The 19,495-nt window shown below is 40.3% G+C and overlaps 2 protein-coding genes across 2 annotated transcripts in view; one reads left to right on the top strand and one right to left on the bottom strand.

Moving 5' to 3' along the window:
• Positions 1 to 839: 839 nt before the first annotated feature.
• PKDREJ (polycystin family receptor for egg jelly) lies at positions 840 to 9,375 on the bottom strand. The gene is made up of 2 exons (XM_067294427.1): positions 9,273 to 9,375; positions 840 to 8,821 (listed from the first exon to the last, which is right to left on the bottom strand). The coding sequence occupies exons 1-2, from the start codon at positions 9,373 to 9,375 to the stop codon at positions 840 to 842; spliced, it is 8,085 nt and encodes a 2,694-aa protein (XP_067150528.1).
• TTC38 (tetratricopeptide repeat domain 38) overlaps positions 9,333 to 19,495 on the top strand; it is a 24,135-nt gene continuing 13,972 nt past the window's right edge. The window contains exons 1-6 of the mRNA XM_013948055.1: positions 9,333 to 9,397; positions 12,585 to 12,662; positions 13,348 to 13,429; positions 13,625 to 13,796; positions 14,871 to 15,044; positions 17,540 to 17,615. Coding sequence (XP_013803509.1) covers positions 9,374 to 9,397; positions 12,585 to 12,662; positions 13,348 to 13,429; positions 13,625 to 13,796; positions 14,871 to 15,044; positions 17,540 to 17,615 — 606 coding nt within the window. The 5' untranslated portion in view covers positions 9,333 to 9,373. The remainder of the gene's footprint in view (positions 9,398 to 12,584; positions 12,663 to 13,347; positions 13,430 to 13,624; positions 13,797 to 14,870; positions 15,045 to 17,539; positions 17,616 to 19,495) is intronic.

Below are 19,495 nucleotides of genomic sequence, written 5' to 3'. Positions count from 1 at the left end.
GATTCAAGTAAGGAGAAAGGGATTCTGTGCAAGAAATGAATACGTAGGGATAGTCTAGATCATTACCTTTGAGGATGAAGTGTTTTGTTGTATATCCATTTTGTAAAGCAAACAAATTACGTGGACAGAAAAGGAAGCTGACTGATACTTTTCTGAGTAACTTCTATTTATTTTATATTTGATGAGATAAAAGCAAATTCTTCTTCTTGCCTCTATCTGTTTACATTGGATAGTCTTCACATATAGAGAGTAACATACTGACTAGTATGCAGATAAAGTTGTAAAATACAGCATTCTACTGAAAACTTTTAGGCTATATAATAGTATTTTATACTATTTATACTATTTTATAGTCTAATATTAATGACTTCCAAAAGTTAAACTGTATCAGTGTCATTGCATACAAATGTAAATGTAGTGTTGAGAACTTATATTTTTAATTGCCAGGTCAAACCACAATAAATCATCCTATCTTTTTTTATTCTTTATGCTTTGAGTAGTAAAGGTTTTATCAACATTTTCAGATCTCTGGCCATTTTTAGTCTTCTATTAGTATAGATGTGCTCAGACGCTCTTAGCCAGAGGCAAGATTACCACTCATAGTCTACTGAGCTTATTCTTTATTTATTGTCTATGTAAAATAGGTATCAGTTCCCATGACAGTAAAGTACCACTGAAGTGGATGCAAAACATTCTGGAGAAAATCTGAACACAATCAAAATCAAGTGGCTGAGTGTTAAGAATTTATTAAACATAGCTAATCAATGTAAACATTTATGAGCATTTATTTGAAAAATAAATATCACAAAGTTAGTCCTGAACACAAAATCCTGCCTCACTCATATGACAAGATAAACCATTTCTTTGCCATTTATTTTTCTGTTCTTGAGCCCTAAATGTCGGTGACATCTCCTCTGAGGCTGCCCATAGAATATATTGTGAAGAAGATCTGGGTCGCCTGTTTTGGGTGTTTTATGGATCAGAAGATACCACATCTTTCTGAGCCTTTTAATTAGAAAAGTAACCACTTCTGCTTCATCAGATGGTTCTTCATATACAGGTTGTTTCATATCTTCATAAGCTGATAAAATAACAGCTTGGAATAGATTGATCAAGACACAGATCATCACCAACATGAAAGAGGCTAAGAAAAGACCACCCAGCAACCTGTTGGATAAAAACGCAGTGTCTCTGAAAGCTGAGACACAGTAAGAGAATACAGTCTGAGCTGAGCGAATCATATTATTGTAATTCCATTCATGCTGTCCAAATACAAGGTAGCCAAAAGCCATAAATACAAAGAAGTACACCACCACCACAAGGGCCATGGAGGAGATTCCAGGAAGAGCTGCCAAGATTGATCTTTGTGCCAGGCGCACATCATAAAAAAATCGGGAATATCTTAGAGTTTTCAAAACTGTAAAAAATGCTAAAAAACCCATAGTAATCCTTAAAATCTGATCCAAATGAGAAACTGCATGAAAATGAATGAAATCATTTGGATGAAGTAAGTAAAATTTCACAATATCTGCTCCCATCTTAAACTTTGTGACCTTTAAAAAAACAAAAAGGAAGAATACTGATTTTAAACCTAAGTTGATTATGTTGGAAATATTATTAATGTAATCTTTCTTTTCTTTGCCTATGGTGTGAAGCTCATCTGCAATGTAAATGAAGAGAAAGACGAGGACAATTACAGACACAACCATTTGAGCTTTAGTTTGCTGATGAAAAATGGGGAGAGCAAAAGAATGTACTGACAAGCTTGAGTTTATGACCCCAAAATAAGAAACTTCAAATATGACTGAGGTGCAGCAAAACAGATGTACATCTGGATTAAATGTTGTTAGTTCAATGATCACAGCCCATGTCTTTTCATCAAGCCAATTGCTCTTTTGTAAAACATCCAGCCTTGTCGTTGAATTGCGTCTTCCTTCTGCAGGGAAAAAGTAAAAGGTGTATCCTGCTGGTCCATATGTGTGCAAATCTCCGTATGAGTAATACACCCATGGAGTCTTGTTTGGCTGGTAAGTAAATCCAATGTAACTGCTGGCATCCTTGGAAACATATTCCTTGGCAATCTTTGTCCAAGTGCCAGCATAGTCACCTTTCTCTTGGATGTCACTGCCATATTTGTGAAGACAGTGGCTTTTACTGATCACAAATTTATTTACAAAGCTGCGAGGACGGAAACATTTCTTCCCTGTATCTTTAGCCCGTACTTGCCTCATCCTAGGCAAACCAATGATTTTGGACCAGCTATCAGAAAGAAAGGTTGGCTGAATGTCGTTATGGATCAAAGGCAAGAACACACCATTCACCCACATGTAAATATGTTCTAGCTTATGTACACTGGAAAGTCTGAGAGAGAACTGATCATGAATAAATTGATTGTAGTAAAAACTACTGGTGTTCTCAGTGGAATAGGCAAGATTTAATATAAGTGTTAAAAATACAAGGTGACTGATGATATCTTTTAGAAAAACAAGAGCTTTGTTTTTAATTTTTGCCTTTTTCAACACGATTGCAATTTCATCAGCTTCTAAAGGCTTATACTGCTTACTGCCTCTGACTTTAACAAGTTTACAGTGCATCTCTCTCATCTCATCTGCATTCATAGTTGCTTTATCCAACTTAATTTCAGAATAATTTTCCTGAGTTAACCATGTGATGTTTTCACAGTATTTTGGAGTGATTGTACTCACAGCTGAGAAAAAAATTATTTTTAGGGGTTGAAGAAGAAACACATTCTCAAAAAAGGAGATTGCAGATGCTAAAAGCCACTCTAGTGAAGTCTGATAGCCATAAGACAAACCATATAATACAATGAATAATGATGATAGCCCAGTTACAGCTGTAATTAATACCCATGAGGCATAGACGCACCACCAACAAAAAACTATGCGTGGTCTCTTGCGAAAGGGCCTGGAGATGATGCTTAGTGGTTTCTCTTCTCTCTGCAAGTTGTCCCCTTCTAATGCATTATTATTACTAAAATTGGAATTTGATGGTTGTCTTCGCTGCCAGGCCTTAGCCTTTGGAACATCATTTGTTCTTGTCTCCTCCTCTGCTGCAATTACATTTGCATCTCTTTCGGAAATTGTGCAGTTACTCCAGTTTTGGGGAGTTCCTTGGTTTATTATCTTTCCGTAATTCTGGAAGCTCTGTGAATTGCTAGCACCAGGAAAGTTCCCCAACGGACTAGTATTCCTGGATCGTGCTGAAGTTTCTGAAAGGTACCATTTTTGTAAGTGTTCCTTCCAGTTCCCAAGATTTTCAGACATGAGGGATGGACTTTCCTTTGGGTGCTTCTGAGTCACACCTGAGGAAGAAGGTTTCTTCCTGGAATACCTAAAGAAGGCAATTATAATCATTTGTACAGGTATGGTAACCAAAGCACTTTCAACTCCTACTGCTATTGATCTCAAATACCTCAGGTGTGGTGGAGATTCTTCACTCTTGCCAGCATTAAAGAACATAATGTTAACAAGCAGGTTTAATAATAATATTGCTAAACAACATGATAACCTTTGGAGCCTACTGAAAGTGCCAGTGACAATATGAGCAAAAATCGAGAACCAGAGATGACCATCTATCAGGTTTTCAGCAAGATTAATCAAAAAATAGTCGATTCTGGACAGAGATGCTTTTGGATTCATGACAGTAAATGTCCTTTCTAGTAAGTGATCATCCTTGTCAAGAGCGAGCCATTTTCTGCAAATAAAGAACCAGATCTTCTTAGTGTACATATTTTCAACTTTGACTCTGCTTAAGAACCAGCTTGGAGAAGGGCCTTTGTTATTGTGCCGGACCCTCAAGGAACAAATGTCTCCTAAATCTCTCTTAGTAGTTAACAAAAAAGTATCAGTGCTTCCCTGACGGAAAGATGGAAAATGTGGGTGCTGTAAACAATGGACATCACTTGTGCCATCCTGACCAATGAGTTGAAGAAAAACATCTGCGTTGGTTCCAGCTCCCAAGCGACTGCCTGTGTATAAAGTAACCAAAAAGCACGCTTTATCAAAGGGGTCGTTGTCTGGCAGAACGATAATCTTGTCTTTGCTGACTCTATCAGCCCTGTCTTTTTTCACAGCCCAGAGGGCCAGAAGCAAGTAGACGAAAAAAATACACACCACTGTTAAAAGGGTCACAGGGTTTTTAGGTATGTCCGCTATCAAGGATTTTTCCAGATCCACGGTGTTGGGGGTAACTATTACTTTGGCTGCCAGGAACCTGATGCTGAAAGTGGATGTGTTTGACGCAGTGTGTTTTAACAGTCTTCTGGGACTCTGCTTCATATTGCAGACGCAATGCACCCTTTGCCAATTGGTAAAAGAGCCAAGCCTGCAGGTGTCTTCTTTCCAGTGACTTCGACCTCCATCCAGAAATAAGCACTGATCACTAAAAATGGATATGCTTACCAGTCTCGTATTTTGATACCTTACAACATAGCGTGACAGCAAGATGATAGAGATATTATGACTTCCAGTACTATCAGTACCACTTTCTTGGGCTGTGATTCTCAGCAATGACTTTGGGAGGCAGATAACGTAAGGAGCCTTAATGTTACATTCAGTATTAGATGGAGTATTTTTGCTTGCAACTGTTGACATGTGGTGAAATGCAGAAAAAGAGGCTATAGGAGAAGCATGAGTGACATTAGCACTTGGGAACACTAACACCTTGAAAGTAACTTTAAGTTTGGTCACAATCTGGATATATACCTCCTTTGTATTTTTCTTCACTTCAACACTAAATCCTCCAGTTGTGTAATGTTGTGTTTTATCAGGCCCTATTGCTAACTGAAAAGTTGAAGAGTCCATATATTTCCTAGCAATAATAATGTCTGCCCCTTCAGGCATGATCCCTACTAGATCCCCATTAGCCTTGGTCTCTGTCATTTTGAATCCCAACACCGTTGTTGCGATTTCTGATGTATACCCTAACCAAGGGAAAGGGTTCTCATCAAACTCATAAAGGGTAGTGGAAATCACAGCATCACTGGGCAATTCTGAAGAATTCTCTTTTTTTAGCTTTGGATAAAAACAATTCTTGCATTTTTTTATGGTAGAGAAAGCATTTGTAACATTCCAGTTTTCATTTTTGTTCAAAGTGATATTCCAGTTTTTTGTTTCCATTACAGTTTCCATTTCTCCAGGGACTTTTCCCTGGAAAACTACGTCGGTTAAATTTTCCATGATGAAGAAAACTTGTTTAATTCCATCTACGTTGACATTCCTACGATGTAAAAGAGAAGCTCTCAGGATGTTGGATAAGCATCTTAGTATTCCGCTGGTCTGAATTTCTGTTTGTTTGGACCAATGGCTCTCATTCCTTTGTATTTTCAGCACTTCAGTTACTTCGTTCAGTTTCCTAATGACAAGCTCCTGTGATCTAATACTTATTTCATCAGCTTCCTCTGTGACTTGAAAAATAGCAGCAACTACTTGATTAATTTCTATTATGCTCTCAGTTGAAATCTTCAGGGCTGTTTTGATAAGGCTTTCCCGAAGCTGAGCCTTAGATATTTGGAGAGTTGGTGCAGCTTTAATATAATTTAAGACTGAGGCTGCAATATAAACCAAATATCCTGCATTAAAATAATCTCCAGTTTGGAGATAAGATGTCATTGGTGCACTTGATCCACTTACTGAGGCAAGTAGTTCGTGAAACACAATAGCTGGTGGTCGACTTTCAACTGGGTTCTGCACTTTTACGTATAAACTCACTTGGGTAAATGCCCCAAGAGAATCACAGACTTGAACATAAATTGTCAAAGTATACTTCTGAGAGGGTACTCCAACTGGGAGAAAAGATGGAGGAGTTTCAGGCTGATAACCAAAATATAGAATTGTGCCAAATGTATTTTCCTCTAAAGAATTTATTTTGGTAGTTTTTGGTACCTCAGAAGCTACTATTACTTTATAGGTCAGAGGTAAATTGCTATCAGAAAATCCACTGCATCGAACAACAAATTTTGTCACAAATGCGGTACCCCAGTGTGGCTTGATGGTACACTTTCCAGCCCTTGGAGCAGAATTTATTTTAAATGAGTATCTGTAGATTGATGACCTACCATCCCAAGTAGTTACTTTTAATAGAAGTACATATGATTGATATGCAGTATTCATAAAACTCAGAGCATGTACAGATAGGTAAGCCCCAGACCTCCCTGTTGAGGTTCTGGAAGACCAATCAAATCTAATTTCTGTAGAATTTTCTTCTGTAGAAAAAAGGGACCAGTGATAGACTGGTTGGCTGCTTGTTCTACAGTTTAGGCATTTTCCAGATAACGTAAGTCTTTCTGTTGGGATTACAGTTTTACCACAGTTTTCAATGCATACCACATTCAGAATAGGTGGGGATCCAGGCTTCACATGTACAGTTTGGTCAGCATAACTCTGTCTTGTATCTTTTCGAATCACTAGACGAAAGTAATATATAGTGTTTCCTCGGAGGGTTTCTGGTGCTACTGCCTGAACTGGGCCTGAAGATGTTAACCATTTCAAATCTCTCTGGGCTGGATGACATTTCTTTCCTACACTCAATTTCATGTTTGTGTAGTCTGATAACCTTTTAGTGCAGTACCAGGTAAACCTGATTCCCTTTAGTCCTTCCACTGAATCAGGATCAGAGGATGAAGAGCCATCAAGAGTCCACCTATCAGAAAAACCCACTGTTCGGAACGTGCCTGCTGCAATATTTGCAACTAGATCAGTTCTGTCAATCTGAATATGAATTTTATCTGAGCCCTTGAGAACTGTTTTGGTCCAAACTGGAGTTATTGTGACAGAGAAATAAAACAGATACAACCCATAATCTAAAGTAGAACTGGGAACAGTTATGCGTATGGTATTTACACCATACATCATAGATGAGTTTATAGGTCTTGACCAGTCTGGAATGGCTTTTGTGTCCTCAACAGGATAGATTCGCCACAAAGGCCTAATAGTTATACCTACATTGCAGTCTACTAGCAGTCTGACAAACAGGTAAAAAGATGCCCCCTTTTTATGACGTAAGAGAGAGGTATGAAGAGTAGGTCTCTGAATCCAAACCATGTCTATCCGACAGGGCTTTTTCTGACAAGCCACCAATGGTTCTATGGTTTTTGAAGCATAATTATTGACTCTGACTCGTAAAAGAGCAGGTGTAAGTCCATTCCTGGTACAATTCACTTTTGCCACAAACCCTGCGTATTTCTCAGGATCAAAAGGTAAAACAGAGCGACGGACAAAACGTGTGGCATTTCTTACGTGATCATTGTATGTATAAGTGTTATTCTGAATAAGATGGTCTCTTTTTGTTCCAAATAGCTGCAGATTGAAGGTCCACTCACATTGTAGCATAGGATGTTGTACAGGAATAAACCACACTAAATAAACAAAGCTCTGCAGAAATGAAGGACTACTGTTGAAAATGTGGACTTCAAGATCTCTGTCTACCAGAGACCTAAACAGAGCCCTTTTCTGATTCATGTAAAGGTAGATATTGAACTTATACCAATGAAACTTCACAAACTCAACGGAGAATAAGTAGGAAAACTCCTGGTGCTGGTAGAATACATAGTGTGTGTTAGAGCCATCTGTGGCAATACTGCTGTTGTTTTCTTTGGTTGTATAAAAAGTTCCATGGTTGTATCTGAAAATGTAAGTGCCTCTCTTGGTTTTGCCAGGGTGAAGGTTGACATAGGCAGGAGTTTCTCCACCTGCAGCTAGGCCCAGTGTACCATTGAACAGATGTAATTCTCCTGTCAATTCTTTGAATCTCTTTCCATCAACATGAAAGTAGAGGCTGGCCACCACCATCTCACCAAGCCTCTGAAGAGTGGGTACAGCACAGAAGTTGCTCTGCAAGGTAAAAGAACTGTAGGAACTGAACCAACCTCCTATACCCTGTGTGTCCACCAGCCTGTAGGCCAGTGTCCTAAGTGCAAGGGGCTGAAGACTCCAGGAGAGGTTAAGGGGCTGTTGAGGAACACTAAGGAGCTTGGAGCTGATACTGAGGACATGCAGCAAGTTAGGCTCTACTTTGAGAGAGAGGTTGAGGCTTATCTGAGGCATCTGCTCAATGCTGACTGAAGCTACATAGAGCCCATGGTGTCTGTAGCGTACAGTCAAACGGTAGTTGTAGTAGGTAGCACAAGCCTGTTGCAACTCGGCCCTTGGGTAAACAGAGGGTGGTAGTGTGTCTTTGTGCTCATTGCTGGGAATGAGAAGGGCAGATGGGTTGCCTCCGTGGCTGCTGAAACGGTACTGCCAGTTTGCACTCTTGAGGCGTGCACACCAGCCCAGCTCTACTGGCTGCCATGTATGGATCAGGTGAATCTGTGGCCAAAGTACAAACAGACGCATATCCTGCCTAGACATCTCAATGCTCAAGTTGTGATGAAGGCACTCAGGTGCAGCACATGAAGCTGATGAGCATTGCACTGTAATGAAGCTGGAGGCTGTGGGTGCTGGAGTGCTTCCTGGAAGGAGGCCTGCCTCCAGTATGACCTGCCCTGACCAGTGAGAGGTGTTCTTCACCCAGGCTGAGTTCAGGTACCAGAAGCAATGTGGTGGGGGCTGCGGCTGCACCTCTGCCTTGGGTCTCCCTCCTGGGTCTGGCTGGTAATGCAGCTTCATGGTGCTGTTCCATAAGCAGGAGATCCAGTGCTTGTTGTCCCACTGTTGTGAGACATGTCCGTGAGGGCCCAAGCAGGTGACCAGCAGGGGCGGTGGCTGGAAAAGGGGAGCAGCATCTCCTGAGCCTGGGGGGCAGCAGCTAAGCAGCCCAAGGAGGAGAAGAGGGAGCGCAGGCCCTGGTGTTGTGTGGCGACCTAAAAAAGGGCTTAAAGAGGAAAACCCTGGCTGTTCCTGGCCGCTCCAACCGTTGCAGGGCACCAGCTGTGCCCCCAGGGCCCACTGCCCGGTGTGATGGGCACCTCGGGTCCCGGGGCAGTCACCCAGCCAGGTCGCTCGTGGCAGCGTCACGGCTACAGCCCGGCTTCCCATCCCCTTTGAGGCAGGGGGTTGTCAGGCTTGTTCTATCAACCCCCCACTCGGAAACAAAACAACCCCCCAAACCTGGCTTCACAACCCCCCAACCCTGCCCACGTCCCCGCCGCTCAAGCCGAGGGCCGGAGCTGGGCGGCAGAGGGGGAAAGGGCCGCGCGGGCCGGGGGTGCCGGCCGGCCGCCTGGCCGCCTCGCTGCCCCCCCCCGCGGGGCCCGGGAGAGGAGGTGCCCGCCGCCGACGAGCTGGGCGCCGCCCCAACGCCCCGCCGCCGGCCGTTGGCGCGCCGGGCCCTCCCCTCCTCCTCCTCCTCCTCCTCTTCCTCCTCCTCCGGGCTGGAGACGGTCGGGCTGCTGCGGGCCTGGCGGAGCAGGGTCATGGCGCTGCTGCGGGACTGCAAGGTGAGGGCCACCGCGGGGGCGGGCGGAGGGAGCCTTTAACGTCCACCCCAATTTATTCTCCCCATAACCTTACCCAGAGAGTAAGGCTGAGGTGAGCCGAGGGTGCTGTTAGGATCTTAAAATGCAGCTGAGGCACTGTTTGCTTACCAGTTGCTTACATGTCCTATTTGCTGTTCTCCTTTCCAGCTCTAAGGTTTCAAATTATCCTTCCCAGTGCAGTTCGTTCTCTTTCTCTCTCCCCCTTTATTTTATCTATCTATTTATTTATTTTAATTTCTTACCCAAGGCTGTGGCTTGTTCAAACTGTGGCATTTTCAAAATTTAACACTTACAGAGAGTAGTCCGTTGTGTTAGAGATACTCCAGATGTGGCTTCCTCAGGAAGTCTGAGCTGACTCAAAGAGTGCTGTCATGTTACCAGTTAAAAAAAGAGAGGAATATTTTAATTTGGAAGAAGTTCTGTTAATGAGGCCCTTCATCAGAAAATACTGAGAGGTCCAAGGAGGGGCCAGCATGATTCCTGCTGACTTATAAGAAAGTTAGTCAGGACAGGAGGCTAACGTTCTCAAGAACTTCTGGGGGTGTCATAGTCTGGTGAACTCCAGAACTCTGGAAACTACCGCTTGAGTGGTAGCGGGTATGCGAAGAGCAACCCAGAAGAAGCAGAGGTTCCCGAGAGCCAGCTGGGGCTGAATAAAAAATCACCATATCCTGGTACTAAACTCTCATCTGAAAGCAGGAAAAAGGGCAAGTCTTTAGCCTTGCCCAAAAGCAGGATTAAAGGTCAGGGCAGTGGCACTCTCCCCCAGGAAATATCACAAAGAACAGTCTGCTCTAGAGTTAAACAGTAAGGTTGCAGGAAATCAGTGCAACAAAACTCAATGCCAGACTTCATGCAAAGCGGCAGTGATACTTGTTTTACAAAATCTCAAGCTGATTTCTACCTACGAACACTTCATTCTGTCACAGATTTCATTCACTCAGAATCTCACACCCGTGTATGCACCAAGCAAGCACCAAGACCAAGTAGTGTCCAGATAGTCTGGTGAGAGTCACTTGGGTGAGACACAGAGGACAAGAGGTCCTGGCTCCTCCATCCACATCATGGCTCTTAGGTTCTCAATTGGCAGCAACAAAGTAGGTCTCGGGCATATCTTTTATATCCTTTAGGAGTCAACAGTTGTTATGGAGGGGTTCTTTCCTAGAGTCTGTTTTCCTGGTGGGCTAACAGGAGAAGTAATGGCATATATGAAACAATTCAACCTTGCTGTAATCCTCCTGTTGTCAGAGTGAGGATCTGCTGATTTATCTGTGCTGTGGCCTTATCAGAGCCCAGGCTTTCTAGGCTCAATAGAAACAACACCTTCCTCAATTTGATTAACTGGAAAGAATGTCCTTAGTTATCAAGACAGGCCTTTTTTGTTAAGCTTTGTTTTGTTATTTTTTCTGATGCTCACACACAGACATTTTCATTCCTACTTCATTCATACAATTCTTAATATTACAAATCTCCTCAAAATGGGGTAACATATTCCACTCAGAAAGTACTTCCAACTGTTGTGCTAGACGGGCAGTGGCACAAAGAACAACTTCGCATAGAAATTGTTTATGCAAACTAGTGATTTTCAGCCTGTGGTTCATGGTCTATTTTGCAGGGCTTCATGAAAGGTAGCTTATAAGTAGCAGGCCTAACCCTTTTCACTTTCCTCCTTTCCCCATTTCTGAATGCAGTATGATTTTTTTTTTTTAAAGAAAATATGTAACTTTATATTCTGGTGTAGTCTTTTAAGTTTGTAATTTGAACACTCATGTACTTAAAAGCTGGCATGTGAGCCTTTAATCCAATCACAGTGAGAAAGTTTTAGAATACTATTAAAATAGATGTCTTTGCCTTGTTACTTAAAATTTTTGACAGTCGAGTCATTAGTACCAGGAAATAATTTAAACTGTAAAATGAGACTAGATAAATTCTTGCAGAACACACAAGGAATAATCCCTCATTAAGAGGAGTATGAATTAGCTTGCTCCAGGTCTTTTTGTATATATATCCTGTAAGTTCTATGTAATGAATAAAAATGATCCTGTAGTGATTGGTGTAGCTCTTCAAATGTTTATATGCTTAGACAGGGATATGGTGTGCTAAATGTAAGTCTGTGCTTGAGGTGTCCGCAGACTTAAAGGCAGTAATGGGTTCAGTATAGGAACATTGAATGGAGAGTGATTAGTTGGAATATGCAAAAACTATACTAAAAGAATGTTAATAAGTTCTGAAGGGAAGCACCCACATTTGTGAAATGACAGGCTTTCTGGTTGTGCAGCCATCCTGTGTAAGAAAATAGCCTGCAGGCAGTTAGTGTTTACATTCCTATTTGCTTAGGCAGTCGTATGAATAAGTTAGGCATTTTGGAATAGTCATTGGATTTTTCATTTGTTTCCTGAGATACTTATAAGAGCACTCTTAAAGACTGCCTTGAACTAATTTGCTACAGCTAATTCCACTGTTGGTAAAGAGCACATCTACCACCCACCTAGTAAAATAAGTTCTTTGAATCTTCCAGCAGTTTGATTGTAGATGTGACATCTCAGTCAGTGTTATATAACTTGTTAAGAAACTGTGACAGCCTGATTCTATATTGCATTTTAGCTTTATCAAATGTCCATGTTTTCCTTTACATAAGGACTGTGCACAAGTCTGTGGTCCAGTTATTTGCTGGCTTAAATCCAGTGACTTGGTGGATTTACTCTGGCAGGTTATTTGGCCTGTGTGTGACTTGGGGTATTGATTTCATAAAGAGCAAAGCAGGGTTTTATTTTACCGTGTTACTACTTCAGAAGAGGTGTATCTGCAGCAGAGAGACTAGCCAAAAATTGAACTGTATTGAATTAAGGATGGTTCTGGAGTTGCAAGGTGCATAGCCCATTGAAATCTACATTCTAAAATTTGTCATCTCTTTCACCAGTACAATTCCCCCTGCTAACTCCATTTAATTGATTCTCCCATATAATTATAGCCTCATAAAAGGTTTACATAGCTGTTCACATTGTCCTCCCAGCTTTTTCTTTTTCTTAATTTTTTTTTAAACATGGTTGAAGAACATTTAAAGATATGATCACTTTTTGACATCTGTTGGCTTAATCTGGAAAATCAATGTGTGAAATGAGCTGTTTCATATTTGTTTGTTGTGCAGGCCTGGCAGGATGCTGGACTTACCCTCTCCACTACTAGCAATGAAGCCTGTAAACTATTTGATGCTGTGTTGACCCAGGTATGACAGGAAGAATTGAGAGAATGTGAATTGAAAGGACTTGTGTATGAAACAGCGTTTGCTGTGCATGTTCTTTAAATTTCTTATCAGCTGAAAGATTAGAAACAAGCTATTTTTCGTTTAGTTTCCTTAGGAAAGAAAGCTTAGGCAATGACTCTGTATGTGTGTGCATGTGTGCTCCTTGGTTCTTCCCAGTAATGTGTGAATCTGTTAGCTAATTTCAGCCAAACCTAACAGGAAGGTTGTGGGCTCAAAGATGTTATGTTAATGCAAGTCTTCTGACAAAAAGTGACTGAGGAGAGAAGAAGGAACCTCAAAATCAGGCTGCCGCATGGCTACTAATGCCAGCCATTAGTAGACAGCAAAAAAATCCTTGTAGCAGGCAGCCATGCTAAATGCTACAGCTGTGGGGAAAAACTCCAGCCAGCCAGCTCATCCTACTTGGCACTGGAGAATCCACCACTGGACATAAGCTACATAAAAACCAAGATTATTAGTCCTTCTACTTGCTGAAATGCCTTAAAGAAACCAGTTTCTCCATTGTCCTACTAAGCTAACTCTTATCTGAAAGTTAAGTTTCTCTTTTACTCAATTATCTTTCTTGCTTTTGAGTTTTACTTGCTTGGGAGAATGAAAAGAAGTACAGTGTTGTCTGATTTCTAGCAATTGTCTCTCTCTGTTACAGTATGCAACCTGGGCCAATAATGAGAGTCTAGGAGGTATTGAGGGATGTCTCTCCAAGTTAAAAGCAGCAGATCCAAATTTTAGTAAGTATAACCTTTAATTCTTAGCATTGATATTGCTGGATAATGTCCTAAATCCTAGGACTACTTTCACCTACAAGACAGTTCCCTTTTTAAACAAACAAACAAACAAACAAACAAAAACCTTCAAGAATTTATGTAGAGATAAATTACCTCTAATTCTCTACATCTAAAGCTCTAATGTGCTGGTTTCTGTAGCAATGGGACTTGTTATCGCTAATGGTTTGGAGCTGATTGGCACTGGAAGTTCAGTGCGGCTCAACAAAGAGCTGGACAGTGCAATGAGAACAATGATGACACTCGCAAAATCACAGCCACTGACTGAGCGGGAGAAGCTTCATGTATCAGCACTGGACATGTTTGCCAATGGGTAAGTGGCCGTTCCTCTGGGGAAAGGGGTAGGAGTTGGTTTAGTCATTCAGGATCTTCTTGCTACTGCTGTGTACCGCCTTGGGATGTATCACATTTGCTGTTATGTTGGCATCTTTCATCCTATTTGAAAGACTGAAGATTTTAGCAACCACAGATGGAAGTGCTACTCGGTATTGGTATTGCCTGACATTAGTTGGGATTTAGCAAAGAATCAGGATGACATATAGACAGTTGTTCTTGAATTTATCTCCCCAAACTGTATGCACCATGATTAGTTAGCCAGCAGCACCATAGGCAAGCAAATGCTGTGTTGCTGCTGTGTCGGGTCATTAAACACTCCTTTTTTAAAATTTGTCAAAATTGTTTAAAATTGAGAAACTATTTAACTGCTCCAAAAACCTAGTATAATATCATACAGACTTGGGCCCACAGAAGCAAAGCTACAGACTGCTTCTCTCTGTTCTCTCCCTGTAGCAAAAGCTGTATTTCATCTGTAAAATGGGGAGATAGCATAGTGTCAGAAGCACTGCAGAGGCTCACTGTTTTGTTCAATATAATAAACTTATGTACTCTATAGAAAACATGGCACACGATTCACTTTCATTATCTGTTTGTCAAGCAAATAGATGACAACAGATTTATTATTCACATTTCTTAACAAAGGGAAAACTACTGAAGCCCTGTTCCTGTGGGTTTGATTTGCATCTAGAGGTGAAGAAAGATGATGTTTTCATGCATGTGAAGTTAGATTAAGCATAGAAAGTCTCTATACAAACTTAAAGTTGACCAATGCAGGAAAATCTTTAGATTTATGACTTAAATTTGATTCATTTGTCTTGTCTATTACAGTGTGCGACTTGTAACACAAGGATTTTGTTTATGTGATTTCCTACAAGGTACTTTGTGAAGTCAATGTCATAATAAACCTTAAAATAAAAAGACTAGGAAATTCCTTCAAGACACAGTCTTTTGATGTTGAGTTTTCTGTTTTTCAGAGTAGCATGAGTTTAGCAGTGACAGTAGAGGTAGGTATGCATGTCTTTCAGTGATCAAAATAGTTTCTTATTTCTAGCGGGCTTCCAAAAGCTTGTGACCTATGGGAACAGATTCTACAGAGCCACCCAACTGACCTGCTAGCCCTCAGATTTTCCCAGGACACTTATTTCTACCTTGGATATCATATACAGATGCGAGATTCTGTTGCCCGGGTTTATCCTTTCTGGACACCTGATGTTCCTCTCAGCAGGTAGGTCATGCATTATTTTCGAAATTGCTATGTATCTAGTGTATGCATGTGCTTTGTGTTTTTTAAGTTCAGACACATCTAAATAGCGGTGTCTGTTGAGTAGAGACCTGTAGACAAACTTAGAGGCAAGTGAATCCAACCTGACCTCAGTCAGAACATTTTTCCTGTATCCCTGCTAACACTGTTGGGGCGTTTTTTAAGTGAGCTGTAGCTCAAATAGTAACTTTTTATTATCAAATATGGCACATGTGTTGTAACATATAGGATAAAATCCTGGCCTCTCTGAGGACAGTGCCAAAACTCCTTTGGGCTTTTAAGACCAATTTTTCTCCTGGGGCCCATACTGTGGGTGATAGAGCACTTCAGAGGAAGGAAGAAAGGAGCTGCAATTTAGAATATCAAAGTATAATTCTGAAATAAAATTTTGGGATATTTCATAATGGTTGGTGCAGCAAAGACTGACAGGGGGGTAGACTTTTTTTTAATGTCTTTAGTTCAGTCCTAAAAGTTTTTGTTTTCCAAAACTCTTCAGGATAATATGAATCCATTGACACACAGATCGTTTATAAAAACTGACTTGGCATATACATTTCTTTAAATTATTTTTAAGACCTGTTAAATTATTCAAAAGCCTCTAACTTATGTAAAAATCTATGTTAAATTATAAGCCAATACATGGATTTAACATTTAGAGATAGATAGATGTATCGGCCATCCACAGGCAACCATAACTTTCTGAATATTCTATGAATGTTACTGTAGACCAATGCATTCCAACACAATCTTTTCTTCTTGTGTCTTCCACAAGCTGTGCAAAGAAGAGTAGACTGAATGTTAGCGTAATAATGTAGCTAACCTGTGCACCCCACAATCTCATGGGATAGCAGGCAGTGTCAGATGTCTTTTTCTAGCTGTTATCTCAACTTGAAAACATCTGAAACTCTTCATTCTTCTAACTACAGTATTCTGTTATCATTTGCTGGAAAAAGAAAACTCTTCAGCAGTTTTGGCTGCATTTCTGTAAAATTTTTCAGATGCACATGTTACAAAACTGCAGGTTGTTGTCCACTTAATTGTAAAGAAAAAAGAAACATCTATGTGCCAAGCTTTTCTTGAAGTGTCAAAACCCAGCAGGTACCCCTTGTCCTCAAACCAACAGGCACGTACTTACATATGAATTGAAACTTACTTTGGCAAAAAAACCCCAACCTTTATTCATCTCAATCCTTGAAATTAATCATGCACAGTGTACTCCACACAGATTATTATTTCCATTACCTCAGGAGTTTAAAACCAAAACCACAACAGATACTTTGAGAACAAGGAACCTATCCCATGGTATTTTGCAATCTACGAATCAGCAAATACAATAGGAGTTAAATATTTCTTAAAATGATCACATCAGGTATGTGTATAAGGGTATACAACATCCCTAATTTTCCTTTACTTTGAGCCTTTATTGCTTAGTGAGGGTGCTTTGTGAATTGACAATGACAATAACCAGTTTTAAAGAGCCACTTCATGTAAAAATATTCGCCTGTAGTTTTGTGAGCACTCTGGAAAGTGCAGAAGGCTACAGTCATATATATGTGTTGCCTTTGAGACATTCAGCTAACTTTGGAAGCAGCACTGTTTTGCTTTTAACCATCAGTTCTGCATTTTGCTACTGTTAAGAGATCAACAGACTGTTCTGTGCAGCCCTGTTAATTCCAGCCTGTCCAAAGATGTGAACATCAGTTTGCAAGACACTGGTGATGTGCATTCTGTCACTGCTTCCCGGGCTGGTGTCCCTGGGCCTCTCATTTCCTATGAGAACTAGTGAGTTATTCTGTTTTCTGCAAGCTTGCACCCTCCAAATCTAACAGTAGCATTGCAGTTTGCCACCATTAGCAGCAGCCTGACAGCTGTTTTTTATCAGCTGCAGCCTGGTGGGTCATGGAAGCCAGAAACTAAACTTTTAGAAACTAGGAAGTGTTTTAACACCCTCTCCCCACCCTAGCTACCATAAGGCTTAATTCACTCATGGGCACTTTTTTTTTTCCCTCTGTTGGTAAAATTCATTTTGCTACAAAATGTTTTAATTTGGAAAATGATAAAATGGTGATTTAGACTACGTTCGGAAAATAGAGATTGAGTTTTGATATTACCTACATAATCCACAATTTAGCATTGACAAAGTTATGTTTCTTAAAATGCTGTGTTCCCAGTTCCACACGATGCTCTACCAGCACAGTAAATATATTTATTACATGTTCTTACTATTATGCATATTGGGAATGAGGAAGAGTTGGTCTTTTGTTAGATACACTCATTAAAAAAAAGTACGTGGGTTCTGACCTCTTTCCACTGTTCAGTGTTGTAGCTTGCATGGTAAGAATTTCTTTGAATTAAATACTACTTTTAAAGTTTTTTTTGTTTTTTGTTTTTCTCTTTCAATACTGGCTTAAATCTGGTTCTAAAAGTGCTGCTTTTGTTTTCCCCCTCCTTTTGTTTAGCTATGTGAAGGGCTACTACTCTTTTGGACTGATGGAGACAAACTTTTTTGATCGTGCTGAAGAGCTTGCCTGTGAGGTAAACTGGTTGCTATTGGTGCTAAAAGGTTTTAGAGTTGTTAAATTATGGTCTGCATGGAAATCTTCATTTGAGAAATATGGTTAAGGGACATTCAAAATGAACTAAACAAAAGTAAGGAACATATTCATAGATGTAGTTGTCATTTCATTATTTGGGTTATCTTGAAGGTCTTTGAAGGTTTTTTAGAGTAGACAGAAAATCTGTCCCTTCCACAACTTTTGCTGGTTTTCTTATTTCAGAAAGAGAGTAATGAAGGAAAGAGTATTGAAGACAGGAAATCATATCAGTTTGCTAGAGTAACATGCAATTTTGCATATTAGAGACTTACACCATGTTATTAATTCTTGGTAAATAACTTGTCAAGTGGGTCAGAAATCTATGTATCTCCTAATTTCAGAGAGGGATATGAAGGTGTCTGCATCCCTTTGTAACAAAGAACTTTCGTAATTCCAAAATATTAATCATTGCACGAATGGAAACAGTTTAACTCCTCAATAAGACATTTTAGAAAGCTAGGACTAGCAGCAACTTCAAGAGGTCACCAAGGCTATTCACCTGCTCTGAAGAAGGATCATGTAAACCTGGATGAGCTTGTTCGTTTCTCTTCCATGTGGTGTCCAAGGTGGACTAACTTGTCCAGTTGAATCTTCATCAGTGCTGGAACAGAACAATTATCTTTCATCTATTACATATGACACTGCTGTTAACAGGAGTAGAATTTGCCTTTTTTTATGACTAGAACAGTTTGCTGACCCTTATTTCATATGTGATGAGCTTTGCCCTCTTCCTGCAATACAGCTAGCTGTTCTGTATTTTTATATTTATTCATCTGACTTTTCCTTCTTACATGTAGCACATTCCTTCCCCCCCCCTCCAAGTTGATTTTGGATCATTCTTCGAAAGTGTCAATATCATATTGAATTCTGTTCCTGTCCTCCAGATTGCTTGAAGCCTGTCTCTGGGTGGTGGTTTCCACAAATATCATAGACTGACTCTCTCCATCATCCCAATTGTTAGGAGAAATAGTGAAGAGAGAAAGCTTAACATGGAAATGCATACATAGTTTCATAATGGACTATTGATAACTATTCTTTAGAGAGATTTCTCAATCTGTGCCATACCATGCAATCTCATCTTGACTGTATTTCTTTCACTTGCTTGTGAGAATGCCATGTCAGATAGTGTCCAAAAACATGTCTAAAACAGCATATATCCCATTTACTGTTTCTACTATGTGCAGTAGGCTATTTACCCCTGTCAATGAATGTTAGGTTGGTTTGAGGCAATCTGCTCTTGACAATCTATCCTGATTGTTTTTTGTTTTTTTTTCCTCCCCCTTTTCTAAATGCTTGCTCCTAGATTATTGAACAATTAACTCCAGAATGTTTCTGGGGGTCAAGATTAGTCTGCCTGTTCTCTTTTCATGAAGATAGTAATTACTTTTTTTTTTCCCCCTCCAGTCCTCAGAATTATCCCTGTCCTCCAAGAGTCTCAGCTATAATCTGTAATGTGTGTTTTTGCCAAGCTTCTGTTATACATCAAATTGCTGAAAGTGACAGCAAAGGCTAATCATTTAACTTTAATGACTAACATTGTAAAAAGCCTAAAACTTTCTGGAGCAGGAAAGAGGAAGTTGCTCAATATTCAAAACTGACCATGTTCTTACAGGAAAAGCTGCAGGGCACAACGCTACTTTTGTTTGTTTTTTAAACCAAGTTACTAACTTGCCCTATGTTGAGAAGGAGGATGACAGAATATGTCTCTGCCTATGCATGCAATTCTTTCATGATTGATATTGGTTTCATGTCTGTGAAGTAAAATGACATTTGATAATCATCATTAAAGCCTGCATTTTAAAACTGTCTTGCAGCTGTCCG

This window comes from Apteryx mantelli, chromosome 1 (assembly GCF_036417845.1).
Source record: "Apteryx mantelli isolate bAptMan1 chromosome 1, bAptMan1.hap1, whole genome shotgun sequence".
Taxonomy (NCBI): Eukaryota; Metazoa; Chordata; class Aves; order Apterygiformes; family Apterygidae; genus Apteryx; species Apteryx mantelli.
The sequence above is the reverse complement of the archived record's forward strand: the minus strand, read 5'-3'. Positions and strand labels throughout refer to the sequence as shown.

Excerpts from the sequence above, each read along its gene's own strand:
- PKDREJ (XM_067294427.1), bottom strand. The coding sequence starts at position 9,375 with ATGACCCTGCTCCGCCAGGCCCGCAGCAGCCCGACCGTCTCCAGCCCG. Across the intron at positions 8,822-9,272 it reads GAGGGCCCGGCGCGCCAACG|GTCGCCACACAACACCAGGG; the intron begins GCCGGCGGCGGG and ends GCCCTTTTTTAG.